Source organism: Notothenia coriiceps, unplaced genomic scaffold (genome assembly GCF_000735185.1).
Source record: "Notothenia coriiceps isolate Sejong01 unplaced genomic scaffold, NC01 NC01_scaffold00026101, whole genome shotgun sequence".
NCBI classification, from domain to species: domain Eukaryota; kingdom Metazoa; phylum Chordata; class Actinopteri; order Perciformes; family Nototheniidae; genus Notothenia; species Notothenia coriiceps.
The window spans coordinates 300,920-316,112 of NW_011358802.1; the positions used below are offsets into that span (position 1 = coordinate 300,920).

General features: G+C 42.0%; 2 protein-coding genes across 3 annotated transcripts; one reads left to right on the forward strand and one right to left on the reverse strand.

Moving 5' to 3' along the window:
• The first annotated feature begins 605 nt into the window (after positions 1-605).
• Positions 606-8,772, forward strand: alas2 (aminolevulinate, delta-, synthase 2). 2 transcript variants are annotated; one of them, XM_010784105.1, is made up of 10 exons: positions 606-709; positions 2,300-2,645; positions 2,787-2,882; positions 3,471-3,693; positions 4,268-4,452; positions 4,567-4,746; positions 5,698-5,862; positions 6,720-6,988; positions 7,844-8,006; positions 8,191-8,772. In XM_010784105.1, the coding sequence occupies exons 2-10, from the start codon at positions 2,321-2,323 to the stop codon at positions 8,352-8,354; spliced, it is 1,770 nt and encodes a 589-aa protein (XP_010782407.1). In that variant the 5' UTR covers positions 606-709; positions 2,300-2,320; the 3' UTR covers positions 8,355-8,772. The 2 variants fall into 2 exon arrangements, with proteins under 2 accessions (XP_010782407.1, XP_010782408.1); XM_010784106.1 differs by lacking the exon at positions 2,787-2,882.
• ttc34 (tetratricopeptide repeat domain 34) lies at positions 8,613-15,082 on the reverse strand. The gene is made up of 8 exons (XM_010784104.1): positions 14,841-15,082; positions 12,345-14,101; positions 11,959-12,181; positions 11,658-11,850; positions 11,195-11,361; positions 10,554-10,827; positions 10,173-10,387; positions 8,613-9,563 (listed from the first exon to the last, which is right to left on the reverse strand). Exons 2-8 carry the CDS (start codon positions 14,033-14,035, stop codon positions 9,018-9,020), a joined length of 3,309 nt encoding a protein of 1,102 aa, XP_010782406.1. The 5' UTR covers positions 14,036-14,101; positions 14,841-15,082; the 3' UTR covers positions 8,613-9,017.
• Positions 15,083-15,193: the final 111 nt, after the last annotated feature.

Consider the following 15,193-nt stretch of genomic DNA (forward strand, 5'->3'; position numbering starts at 1 on the left):
CCCAGAGCCCAAATTGACACCTTACAGTCCAAACCTGAAGAATGTAAAATAAAATAAAATTCATTCAAATAATTCAAAAGGAAAAGCAGGAAATATTCACACGTGATAAGATTTTTTTACAGGAAACATTACAAAAGATGATGACATCCTTTGTGCCAATTTCCTACAAACAAATGTGTTGTTCCAGCTGTTCTTATTTCATATGTTTTGTAGATTACTAGAGTAAAAATAAGAGCACATGAAAATGTATTACTCAAGTAAAGTACAGGTATCTCAAAAATGAACTTAACTACAGTACTTCAGTAAATTTATTTAATTACATTTGAATTTGCTGTGTACATATACACACACACACACACACACACACACACACACACACACACACACACACACACACACACACACACACACACACACACACACACACACACACACACACACACACACACACACACACACACACATATACACATATATACACACACACACACACACATACAAACATACATACATATACACACACACACACACACACACACACACACACACACACACACACACACACACACATAGGCACATACACACCCCCTGGTTCTTTGGGGGTGGGAGCAGAGATGATTGCATAATACACCGGGCTCATAGCTTCTGACTCTTTCTGACCTTCTGACTACTTTCTGTTCTGAAGTTCGTCCTCAGTGCAGGTCAACAGGTAAGCTTCTTCTCATTTATTATTTATTTATGTATTTATGGTTTGACAGAGGCTATATGTAATATATATCAAAAAACAGTTATAGCTAATATCTCCTTCTCATCCCCAGCCCCTGGGCAGGTGACAGTAATTCAAATAGAAAACATTACGTACATTCACATAGGCAAATAATACATATGGTATTTACATAACAGTTGTGGTTGTTTAATTAGTTAATAGCGGTACATCTTTAAAAATACAAATTATTATTATTATTATTTTTGTTGTTGTTGTTGTAGCTAGTAGCATTACTATTATCATTTGATTTATAGTCATAGTAGTAGTAGTAATTATACAAATATTAGAATTACTGTTATTGTTTGATAAACTGCTATATGAACATATTTTTTGCAACATATACACACAGCATCGAATAAGGAATATTTTTGTACATAAATGTAAGCTTTTTTTATTTATCAGTGTATTCAAGAACACATTAAATAAATGAATATTAATGCACATACATTGTATCCCTAAATACTTTTGCTGACAGTCAATAGAAGAAACATGAGATGTGGAAACTACAGCCTGTATAGCCAATTTAAATATATGTGGCTTTTTTGCTTGTGATTAAAAGTTAAATATATTCAACCAAAACAAAAACATAACTCAGATAAACCTTTTGACTTACTTGTGGCCGTTAAAGACCCTGGTGTTTGACACACTACTGGGAAGATTACATCTAACCACAAGAGAGAGCCACATATTCCAAGAACTGCCTTATCAGCTGACCGGAGGGGATTGTGAGGGAAGTGATGCAGCCAGCATTTGTTTGTAAACTGAACTACACATACAGGTGCCCATAAGCAAATTAAGATATATTTTATTTTGTGAGTTATTTATTGGTCGAGTATCACAGCAACATTCATTTTGTCCGCTGAGTCGAAGAAACTTTTACCAGCAGGGAAATTAAACGTATTTGTTAAAAAGACGCAGATGCATCCCTGCTGGGTTTTATTAAGGATTATTTTAAAGGTATCCCGCATCAGCTGATGACGTCTGTCAGGGCAGATCTCGAGCGCCTGCAGAGTTAAGATAAGCAGCAGCAACCTGCCACACCCTGGAGGAGGCACCGTCTGCTCTGCGTAGCTAAACCCAAGCTCTCCAGGCCTTTCTGGCTCATCTGAACTGTTGAACTCTGTGAAGTATGATGGGATTGTCACATTCGGTCATCATCATTTTACATTTTGGAGCAACAATTCCTTAAGGCAAAAGTAAATACAAAACGCTAGTCAAACGAAGCTTAGAAAACACCATTATTTAGGAAAGAAGACAGAAACCAAAGTAGCTACATATATTATAGATACTACTTAACAAATAAACCATCGTGATGATTTCACCAAACTTCACAAACTAGGTGGCCAACGTATAAGCATTAACTAAAGATTTTGAACTGACATTCCATTTAATATATTCCTCCCTCCTTATAATAAGGACAACACAGAACAAAGTGTGGATTTTGAGTGTCAAATGTTTTTGCCCACTTCAGATCTGCCGTATGTCTTTGAGGTTGTGTAGAATAATAATTTCCTATCTTCTGTCCTACCTCAGAGTAAGAACAGCTGCTTTACAATGGCCGCCTTCCTTCATCACTGCCCCTTCCTGAAGTCTGCGAATAAGCCGGCTTTGAGGAGAACAGGAGCCTCCTTGCTCTCTCTGGCTTACCAATGCCCCATCATCGCCCGTCAGATCAGTTTGAGCGGCACAGACTACCTGGACGCCAAGCTGAGCGTCTCACCCTCCAAACCGAAGCCCCTGCCCACTGTGGAGCAGAGGAGGCTGTTCGCTCAGACCGCTACTCAGGTGGCTGTGTCCGTATCCAAGGGCTGCCCCTTCGTCACCTCTCAGATCGGTGTGGTCCAAGCCAGCCCCGAGGTGCAGGAGGACGTACAAGAAGGTAAGATGAACAAGCCAGCTGTAATAAGGCTAAAGGGAACGTACATAGCACTAGAAGGACATCATTCAAGCTGTAGGAGAAGTCAGATATTCAATAGGAGACAAACTCTCACAGTGACACTCCTGCATTCCTCGTTCACAGGTTTGATGACTTCTCTGTTGAAGGGTTTAAAGGATTCAATCCTCCCAACATCAGCTCAAACCGACACTGTCACCCACCTGCTCAAAGACAACATGGGTATGTTTAAAGTTGAAATAAACTCAAACCCTCTATAATTACCAATTCCACCCTCATCCCAACATAACATACTGTAGAGCACTGTCATCTGTGCATTTCAACCCAAGAGCTTTTGTATTTACTGTAGGATAAAATACATCTTAGTATGGTAAAAAGCTGCCTATTTCTTCTCAATGGATTATTAGATAATATTATTATTAACAAAATCTGTTAAAAACAAATCATACTTTTATTATTTTAGGATAATTAAAGCTAACATGCATATTGTGCATAATGTAATGCACATTGTCAAGGTCCCCAAGAACCCCAACCCTTTAGTATAAAACAAAAAACAAAAAAAGAACGCAGTACTAAGTAAAACATAAAAATGATGTTGAAAAATGCCAAAAAAAGATTGACAAAATGGTTAAAAATGCACCTGTGAGATGTGACAAAAAATAACATCTGGGGTTAGTACATATACCCCAGATGGTAAGATCAAGGTGAATATGATGCAATCTAGTAATACAAGTGTCTTTATTTGTCTGATTAGATTATTCGTTCATTGAGTGCTGTAACTGATTTAAAGTCTGAGCTGTCCCCCTGCAGTCGGCCCCAGCTACGACTATGACCGCTTCTTCATGGAGAAGATTTTTGAGAAAAAGAAGGACCACACATACAGAGTCTTCAAGACGGTGAACAGGATAGCCGAGGTGTTCCCCTTCGCTGAGGATTACTCCCTCTCTGGGCGGGGGGGCTCCCAGGTGTCCGTCTGGTGCAGCAATGACTATCTGGGAATGAGCCGGCACCCACGGGTCCTCGGTGCCATCAGGTAAAAGGAGAAGGGGAAAAAGTAATTTGTTAATGCTTTAAAGCTAGTATCAAATTCAAATTCATTTGTCCGACTGCGTTTTTCTCTAATAGCTCTACATATCTTTATTTATTACATGAGAGATACCCAAGATTAAGTCCTTATACACCTTATAATTCATTTTCAGAAAAAGTTATATGTTCAAGGACCTGCATGTCACTGACTTCCTTTTCTAACAAGATTATATCAGGTCAAAATTTGAGATGTGAATTTTTTTACTGGTAAGTTTTAAGTCAATTTAAGTCTTGTGGCATTCAAGTCCAGTCACAATTTTTGATTTCTGTTACTAAGTCTTATTGATTCAGCTCTTGCAAAAAAGCAAAACTAAAGCAGAATCCAGCAATTATCATGTCCAAAGTCATCTAATTTTCACTTTCCTACCAAATGTATGTCACTTGTATTTATTTGCTTCTTAGTGGGTTTTGCAGCTTCTGAAGATGGCCTTCAGATAATATGAAAGAAAACAATAGGACACCTTTAATATAACAGATTATGGGAGCTGAGTGTTTTATGATTCTGTTCTGGCTGTTCTCAGAGATGCTGTGGACAGACACGGGGCAGGCGCAGGCGGGACCAGGAACATCTCCGGCACCAGTAACTTCCATGTGTCTCTGGAGAATGAGCTGGCTGAGCTTCACCAGAAAGACGCAGCGCTGGTCTTCTCCTCCTGCTTTGTGGCAAATGACTCCACCCTCTTCACTTTGGCTAAGATGCTGCCAGGTAAACACTGACCTCTGACCCTGACATTGTAGAGAAGTTGATTCAATCTCAGTATTTTTCAAGGGAAGTCAGCTCCACTGGTCTCATGGATGTTGTGTTCATTGTGGCGTACAGGGTGCGAGATCTACTCTGATGCAGGGAACCACGCGTCGATGATTCAGGGCATCAGGAACAGCGGAGTCAAGCGCTTCATCTTCCGCCACAACGACAGCCGACACCTGGAGGAGCTGCTGCAGCGCTCCGACCCCAAGACACCGAAAATAGTGGCATTCGAAACCGTGCACTCGATGGACGGTGAGTAGCTACTACAACAATTTAATTTTTACTGATAGATCAGATTATATAGATTTCATGTCTATTGTTGAGGGTAAACATACTTAAATGTTGCCTTTATTTGCAGAAATACTTGATATCAAATTATTTGAATCAAGATTTAAAAGATGTTAAATATGCTGAACAGAGTTATAGGATGGGTTTGATCGTTTTTTTAAATTATTTGTACAGATCTTTAGTAATCATTGTTTACCTACTACACAATGTTTTGCCTTTCTGCTCACTGTTCTTTTTATGTAAAAGATGTTCATAAATAAATGGTAAAAAAGTAAGATTATCATTGTTTACTTTTTCATTTGTGGCTGTGCGGTTGTGGAAATATACTGCTCACAGTAAAGCCAATATATTTGAATATTTTTAATAAAACAATGTTCCAAGATATCAAATTCACAATGGGCCCATGTCCAGGTTTTAAAAACCCTTCATGGGTAAAGAATGCTAATTCCAAAGGTCCTAATTCTCTATGTGGATTAGAAGTAAAGTCCAGCAGTCATTTATGATTCATAGCTAATAAGAGAGAAAGATTGGGAGTTTTTCTATTTCTATAATCAATTCAGTCGACATTATTTGCAATTAATCACTGTCTCCCATGGGAGGAAGTAGTTTTCTCCTCTCAGCTCTATGTCTTGGTGTGCTATTACCCTGCTGACAGCTCCATAAAGCACAAACTGAAGTAGACTAAATGGATGACTGGAACCATATCGAGGAGTATTTTTTTAAAACACCAAAACAGAAAGGTTGTGTTAATATAAACACTATGATTTTTATATGTAGGAGAGTTATTAATTTTAATATTAGAACCTTACTCTCCTAACTCTGACACAGTGATGACATTTGCCAAGTGAATTTCTTACTGTTTGGCTATTTCACACAGTTGGATACACTATGACACTGTTTGCCCTTGGCTTTCAGGTGGTATATGTCCTCTGGAGGAGCTGTGTGATGTTGCTCATCGCTACGGAGCGCTGACGTTTGTTGATGAAGTTCACGCAGTGGGCCTGTACGGAGCCCATGGAGCTGGAGTGGGAGAGAGGGACAATGTTATGCACAAGCTTGACATTGTTTCTGGGACCTTAGGTGAGTAACATTTACATAAATAACCTTCTTGTCAATTTAATAGTAAGCCAACTGTTTTGTTTAATCTCCATTTCTGAAAAACTGTCTACTATTACACCAAAAGGGCAAGGCAAACGGTTTTAAACTGTCTTAGATTAACTGCTTATTTTCTTGGCCAAACTCCCATTTACAGCTACTTGCTGTAACTGACACCAACATGGCAGCAATAATTATCAACAGGCATGATATTTCTCTCATGTTGGTTAAATGAGGACAAGCGAGGAGTGAGCTCTCATTAGAGAAAGCAAAGATTTTATCAGCTGGGAGCCGGCTTTACTCCCTCTCTGGTCTTTCTGATAAAACCATCATGAGGGAGTAGGTGCTGATATGTGTAGCTTTATGATGACTGCAGGTTTCTAGATAGAAATCCCTATCTTGTGTGAACTTACCCTGGGTTACAACACTTCCCAATAGAATGGTTATAGTCAACTAGACCAGGCAAGTGTTCACCTGGTAATACATTAAAAAAAACAAGCTCAAACTCAAATAACATATTACTGTTATGAATCAACACAGAAAACGTGTGTCTTCATTGAAAAAAATAAAAAATCAATTATCATCAATTAAATGTGTAAAAGTATATGATTTGGGACTTCAAAATGTAACAGTGAGGTGTCATTGTGCCGAGCATTATTATTTTAGGAAAAGTAGAAATAAATAAAATGCACAATCAAGTACACATTATGCAAGATGGCCATTTTCCAATTGTTATATTATTGTTCAGGTTATATATCTTAAGTCAAGTTTGTTAGATTCAATATAAGGACCCGATTCCTTCTAAAGTCCTGCCTCCTCACTACCTCTGTCCTCTGTCCCAGGCAAGGCCTTCGGCTGCGTTGGAGGCTACGTGGCCAGCAGCGCCGCCCTGGTGGACATTGTGCGCTCCTTTGCAAACGGCTTCATCTTCACCACCGCCCTTCCCCCTATGGTCCTGGCTGGAGCCCTGGAGTCTGTCCGGGTCCTGAGGAGCCCCGAGGGCCTGGTGCTGCGCCGGTCCCACCAGAGGAACGTCAAACACATGAGGCAGCTGCTCATGGACAAGGGCCTTCCTGTGGTCAACTGTCCCAGCCACATCATCCCCATCCGGGTATGAAGGTTCACCGCTGCAACCCCCACCTCCACCTCACTCCACCTACTCCTATCCTGACTATTCGAGTTGTTAGAATTTGTATTTAGAGTATCTTTTGGGGAATGCAATTTATCTTAAAATCGTCACAGAGATAGGAACTGGATAACAGCATCCTGCCTGTTACATCAAAAGGATACAAATATTGCACTAACATCTTTCTTCTGTATATGCCCTTCAGATTGTAGGTAGTATAATTACCTAATATTATGATGTATACCATGCTTTTATGCACATCCCTGAATAGGTGTTTTTTTGTTTATGATATGTCCCAGTTGGAAAGGCTGCATATGATAAATATTGAATTGAATGAGAGCTGAATACATTTAGCTGCTTTAGTTTCAGGTTCCTGGTATTCTGCTATGGCTCACTGTCACACACTGTTAATGTTACATTTGTAACACTGTAAAATCTCAAAATGTCTGCAGTGAAAAAATCCTGAAGTCTACTCCACACAGAAAGTGTGCCACTGGAATAATTAGCCTTTTTCATTCATTAGTTATATTCAAACCAATGATCTTGAAAAGCGATTATAAGCCATTAGGATAATTACATTTGCATTGAAATTAAGGAAACTTAAATAGTGTTGTGTTATCATCAGTCATGACCATGCATCATTTATTGCTCATTGAATCATTAATTTCTAATAAATGTTTTCTGAAATGCATTATTATATTATTATTAACACAGAAAGTTATTAATATTATTTCCCGTGGCACGCTCTTGAACCCAGCAAGTCGATCACATACATTCTGTGTATAATAATGAAGGCTTTAACTACATGGCTCACATCACTTTTCATGATCCATTTCCTAGGTGGGCAATGCTGAGCTGAACACCAAGGTGTGCGACACCCTGCTGGAAAGACACAACATCTACGTCCAGGCCATCAACTACCCCACAGTGCCTCGTGGGGAGGAGCTGCTGCGCCTGGCTCCTTCTCCTCATCACAACCCCGCCATGATGGAGTACTTTGTGGGTGAGTGGGATCCAGAGTTGTTCTAGAAAATGTCCCAATCAAGTCAACAGGACACAAAAGCCAGTCAAAGTGATTCATGTTCATCCATTCGAGAGTGATTACCTTTTAAGATAGAGATTTAAAAGAGAAATACATTCTGGCATTTCATTTTTCATTTTATTGAGGGTTTATGTTTGATTGACAGATAAACTGTGTGAGGTGTGGCAGGAGGCGGGGCTCCTGGTCAGCAGCCCGGCCACAGCTTCCTGCACCTTCTGTGCCCGCCCGCTGCACTTTGACCTGATGAGCGAGTGGGAGAAGTCCGTCTTCGGAAATATGGAGCCACAATACATTACTGTTATGGCATAATACCAAAGAACATGTAGCATCTCAACACAAGTTACACAGCCAGCAAAAAGGTGCACTGAGAAGAGTGCTGAACTTCTGACTTTGTTCTTGTGTTTAAACCTGCTTTATATAGACTAGTATATGTTTCCCTGTATTTATGCTTACTAAATTATATTTGCTGTTATGGATATGATTAAAGAGAATTGTGCCTTCTTTATTTCAAAAGCACAAAACCTGCACATTGGACACTTTCTTAAATATCTTATCTAGGTGTGATTGTTTGCATTAAGCAATATTTGTATTTCATTTTGCATGATTTCAACCATGACCATCATCTTTTGTTTATGTAACCACAATAATCATATTAGTGATATTTCAGACATCAAATGTATGAAGTGCCATAGTTAAATCTGTTGTTAAAATAAAAAAATAAAACGTGTGGTGTTATAATCCTCAACCATTCACATATTCCTCTCAATTTCAACATTTGATGCAATTAAGACAATGCTGAAAACTATAATACACTATTTTGTCAATGCTCCAAAATGAAGTTAAATTACATAAAGACATAATATGTACTTATCAAGCCTGCTATCAAACTGTGTTAAATCGACTTACACATGAAGATTTCATAAGGTTTAGGCACTGACATGTCTACATTATGTGAGTTTTGGACTATAAACACTAGTTGATATTGCATGGGCTGGCCTCTTCTCTTTTGACCCTTGCCCTCAGTCTGCGGAGCTCTGCGTTCTCACCATCCACAAGGAGCCCACTTTCGATCAGTGTCCAGGCTTTACTTAGCTGCTGCTCCCCGTAGAGTTGAAGCGCCCCCCGCAGGAAGCACTCAGCCAGACGCAGTCTCCCCAGTCCAGCCTCCACACACTGAAGAGCCTGTTTCCTGTGAAGCTCCAAGGCCTGACAGAAGTCCTCCAGAGCTGCTGCCTCTCTGGAGCAGAGCACCATGCTGCGGCCCCGCCGACACAGATCCTCCGCCCTGACCTGGGGGTCATCTGAGCATCTGGCCCGGGACCCACTGTGTTTCTTGATAACTCGGTCCAGGTCGGATACGGCCCGCTCGTGTAGGCCCAGCTGAGCGAGGCAGGCGGCCCGCTGCCGGAGATACTGGAGTCTGTGATCTCCTGCTGCCTGTACGGCCACAGAGAGGAGAGAGAGGGCCCGGTCCCAACGGCCACCTGAAGACACACTGCTCGCCTCCTGAGCTGCTGCCTGTTACAATATACATACAGAACAATACCTTTATACACTTTATTTATACATAAATACTGCTAATTTACGATACCTAATTGAGATTCAGGATATATGCTGTTGCCCTGTCTTATAAGCATTTTATTGATGTTCTCCATCATTGTAAACTACTTTGAAATATATGTGATACCTTCAGAGAGAGAAACCTACATTGATGGATGTGACATGGCAGTTTTGTACGGTTTTAGCATTTTTTAAAATATATTTTAGCCAGCCCTGTGTCCAACCATAATAAAGGAAGTAAATAAGAATGATAGCGTGTGAAAAAAATCTGACAGATGAGATTAAATCTGGAAATGAGAAATTATCTGGAGAAAAGATTCAAGGGGCTTCACAGAATTAAAGAGAGACAGAAAAACAAAACCATGAAGACAGCAGGAAGCAAATCTCTTCAGTGAGTGAGTTGCTACATCTAAGACTCTTGAACACAAAACAACAAGCGATTTATATTTGAACATATCATAGATTTTGTTTGTATTTTATAAATATAGATTTTTTTCTCTAGCAACTATCTTTCCACATATACATGCATTGCTGAATTCAGGATTCCTGCATGTACAGTAGGCTTACCTGTGCCATGCGTTTCCGCTGACTGAATGGGATCAGGGCCAGCAGGGGGGGAAGACTGGATGCGTGTTTCTCATTCAGTTTGCTGAGCCGGCGAGCTGCGCTGTGGTAGTTCTGCTGCCAGGCCTCCACCACACCCACCCGGGCTTGGGCCACTGCATCTCTTGGCTCCTGTCCAAACACCTGGCACAGATGAGCGGCTGCTGCCTTCACTTCACCTGAGCAGATGGACCAGAACAGCAGGAGGAAGGATTAGAGTCAACAAGGAGCCAAAGGTTCAATGGTCCACACAGCCTGAAAAATCTCCTAACCAAACTACATTCAGTGACATCAAAGATCCCCTGGGAGTGTTAGAGGCAGAGTTTGACAAAGTTCCCGGCTCACCTTTGGCTAGGAGTATGTCCACATAGAGGAGATGCCATCTGGGCTCTCTGCAGTCCGTCCTCATCAGAGCTCCGACAATTATAAAAGCCTCTCTGAGCTGCTCTTCATGGCAGGGGACAGTGTTAGTGAGAAGGAGATCTGACAGATTGTTCCGACAGAACTGATGCAGCCAATCACAGACGAGCTTCCGTGCCTTGTCATTAAGAGACAGGATGTCTTTGATACCCATGTCAGGGTTTATCTGAAGGGCTGCCAGGATATCATGAGTGCATTCCTGAGAGGGAGAGGCAGTATTAATGTTACAGTTTATGAATGACTTATCAGCCAAAATGTAAAAATGTTTGTAAAAATAAAAAAAACCCATTTCATCCCCTGAAATACTGCCGTTCTTTTGTGCCCAAATTATCCTTTTATTAGTTCTGTTATATTGAGTATTGTATGCGGTAAGTATATTGTGGCAATTTTTTCCTATGGGCATGTTATGGCAGTATTATAGAAGATACTATTATGAGCTTCCTGAAATTCTAGTTTACATTTCACTGCCATGCAGCTAATTATGTGTAAGCTCAAAATCTAGAGGCCAGGGGAAATGTTTTACTATTTTAAGTACTGTATTAAAGAACGTTTTCACTTAAGAATACCTTTTGTTGGTTCAGCATGAGATAGGTGAAGCCTCTCCCACAGAGGGCCTGAGGATGTCTAGGGTGCTCTTTCAGAATGGCACTGAAATCAAAGATGGCCGTCTTTCGCTGGCCCAGCAGTGCGTAACACCTCGCTCTCTCCAGTAAAGATTCTGCTGCCTCACCACCTGGAAACATACAATTATATGGTTGGTCTTACCATATTCACACTGTAATCATTTTACATTTTATCGACTGATCCATATTTAAAGACGGACTAACAATAAATGAAGAAACACTGATCAAAAACACTCTTCATTAACTGCAACCAAAAACAGAAAAAAAATTCAGTTTTGAGCCAGGCTTTCTCTTTATCTCTCTAATCCTATCTAAATGAAAGTTTAACCAACTTTTAATTATGTCAACAATCAGAAACAGAACAGTAGCAACTACATCAATATCTCATCAATCACATTCTAATCACCAGAGGCCATGATAGCGATGGAGAGATATGCCACAGCCTCCCTCATGGCGCTCTCCTCTTTAGTGCCCTCCAGGATGCGTTTGGCAACAGAGTGGCAGTGCGCCTGCAGCAGAGCCCGGTCCTTCTGTTGTGCCACAGCCAACAGGGGGCGCAAGCAGCTGGTATCGCCACACTGAATGAGCTTTTTCAGCAGCTGCAGAGAAAAAGGACAGTAAAGGAATCTGTATCTCTTTCAATGAAAAATTTGTAAAATAAGGAGCCCAAATGAATGCCTGTGGACCTCACTTGTTGACCCACATACCTGATTGGTGTCATAAAGAAAGCCTCTGTGCAGCTGCAGCAGGGCGAGGCGAGCCAGGATGGGTGCCCGAGCGTTGGTGGGACCGATGGAGAGTAGTAGCCGGTAGGCCTCCTCCACCCGGCCAAGCTGGTACAAGGCATCTGCTGCCAGAATCTGAGACCCATCAGCACCGGGCTGCAGCTCCACCAGCAGCGCAGCCAGGGACTGGACACCAGCAGGAGTCCTGAAGCACAGAGCAGGCAAAAGTGCAACACTGAGAACATGCATGTTGGTGAGAAAACTCAAATGTGGATTTCAATTAGAAAATTCATCATAAAATGAATGAGACTAATAAACATTTCCCCCAAAAAAGGTGTATTCAGTAAACTGTATGACAAACATTATACCCTGTTCTGTGGTTGTCTTTCTTTGATTGTGCCTTATCCCCCTGCTGGGGCTGCTGGGAGTCTTCACTGGTCCTGGACCTGGCTTTGTGCTCTGCTGCCCCCTCCAGCATGACCCGTCCCTGCTCCAGTAAAACAGTGAACAGCAGCCCCCGGTAGTTCCATGGCACCAAGCAGCGGACAGTCAGCGCTGTTTCCTGAGGGTGCAGTCCGCTGGCTGTCACATAGTCTACAGCTGTGAGGTAGTTTGATCCCCCCATCATGCGCAGGAGCCCTCTGCCACAGAGGGCTCGCACACAGCTGGACGGGTGGGGGGCATCGTGTTCAATCACAGCCTGGAAGTCTTCTAACGCCCCCTTGTGGTCGTCTGAGAGAATTCGTGCATATCCACGGAGAACCTGCACTGTGTTTTGATAGCTATGTTGACCTTTGGCCGCCGCTAGCTGGCTGCAGATGGAGAGGGCCTCTTTGTGTTCCCCTCTGAGGAGAAGACAGTCGGCCAGCCGTACCCGCAGCTCCCTCCCTCCCCCGTCAGCCTCTAAGTGGCACAGGGCGCGTAACCGAGTGATGACAGGGTCCAGTAGTTCAACTCCTTCAGTGGACCGCAGGTCTGGGCGGAGGAGGACCCTCTCTCTGTACCCAGACAGGCCTCCCTCTGCCTGCTGACGGAGATGGTTACGAGCAGCCAACCCTGTGCCATTATCTGTGAATAGTTTTTGAAAATAAATCCGGGCATTGGCAGGGTGGGTCTCAAACGCCTCCCCCAGATCCCTGCAAACCTCCGCAGTCCGTCCACCAGCTGACAAGCAGGCAGCTGCTCGACTGGTTAGGAGCCCAGCTCTTCTCTCAGGAGTGACCTGGAATGACCTTTCTGACAAGTTCTGACCATCATGATGCAAGAGAGCTGAGTACACCTCTGCACTTTCAACAAACCTGCCACTCAAACACAAATATGCTGCTTGAAGCTCCTGCACTTCTCTGTTACCAGGTGAGATAGCCAATAACAACTCTAAAATTGTAGAAGTCTCCACATCTAGCTTCTCCTTGTCCTTTGTTGTAATTGCACATTCACTGTGAAATGTTAAAGAGGGATGTATGTGCAGTACTTGGTCTACAAAGGCCTTCACTATTTTGGGTACATGCTGAGCTTGCCTGCTTTTGACCATTGTGACAGTTTCAGATGTGTTACTCTTGTAAGCTTTGAGATAAAGCTTCAATCCCTTAACACTGTGAGGTTCCGAGAACAGGCAGGCCAGGGCACCAGTTAACATCAACACCATGCGAGAGGCATCTTTTGGGTAAGGGTCTCGCATCCCTTCAAGCAGAGCAGTGCAGCGAGCAAAAATCTCCTCACAGCCATGCCCCCCACTCTGAAGGAGAGACTCCATCTTGAAAATGGTTGCAGACAAATTGTTTGGGCAGAGTGTGGATAGAAACACAGCTGCAAGACCTTTATTAAGAGCCTCAGCGGGGGGGATCTCCCCATGACTGTCGAGCCAACTTTCCAGAGTAGAGATCACCCCATCCAGGCCGGACTCTAGTTTCCGCATGTGGGACACAGTGGAGGCGGCGTGTGTCCTGAAGGCGGACATGTAGAGGGAGGTGGCCCTCCACAGATCTCCAGCCCTCAGGAGCCTGTCTCCATCCCCACAGAGCTTTGAGACACTGACTCCAGGTCGGACCACAGCTGTCATGGTCAGGCAGCAGAGCCCCTCGATCCGTTTTGCAGTTGATCACAGTGATGACAACATTGATGTCACCTAAAAAATGAATATTCAAATTATTTTTCCCTTTTAAGTTAGTATGTTTAGTAGCAGAGTTATCATTAACAATATGTGTGTTATATTCAAGAATTATGACAGTGTGAACAATACCAGGACCCTGAAACTAAAGCATTCAAATGAAACTCAGCCATCATTCATTCTTATAATTATCAGGTTCACGCTGCAGTATGATACTGATGAAACTTCCTCTTAAGCAACAATATTATGGTCTTAAGACTCACTTAATTACTTAGTGTCAAGCATGTTAGAAAGTCTTAACCAATATAAAAATAAGTGAACATTATTGATACTGGAATTGTGTTGAAACTACTATTATATTTATATATATATCGGCCTATATTATATTTACATATATATATATATTACCCTATTACTATAACGTAAGCGATTTACAGTACAAAATATGACTGTGGCAAATTCAAGGACATTACACTACCCTAAGACAACAAAAACGAGTGCACTACTATTAGATTGACAAACAAATTAGAAAAAGGTCAGAATTAATCCAATAATTCCTAGTTTCAACCTTTATATATACAGTCTATGGTTTCAACAGATGATTTGCATAATGAAAACCTAGCCCCCTTGTGAGGGGCGTGGATGTTTTGGTCTTTCTCTGGCCCACCTGCCTGCTGCTTTGCATGTTGTTGTAAACAACAGAAGCCTATACCAAAAAAAATAAACAAACTAAATTGGTAATTGTTAAACGACTTACCAATACGGTCGTTGTCAGTTCATTTTCTGTGGTTGAAGGTCCGGGCCCTATTTTTTGTAACTCAATAGCTCTTGACTCAGAGTTACCAGGGCAACACGGTGTCCGCTCAAACAACAAAAATGCAGCGAAGTTTTTGGGGTTAAGAAAACATTCTTTAGCAGGTGGAAAGACACAGAAAAAGCAATAATATACAAACGAAGCAACTGAAATGTGCTTCTTATCGCGGTAAACTCCTCATGTCTCTGTCCTCTGTTGATGGGACGTCCCTCCACGCATCCGGTTGCCAATGGAAACTCCTAACGCCTGTGCTCATTGGAAGAGACGCAGATCGTTGATTCACTGCTTAAAGGCAG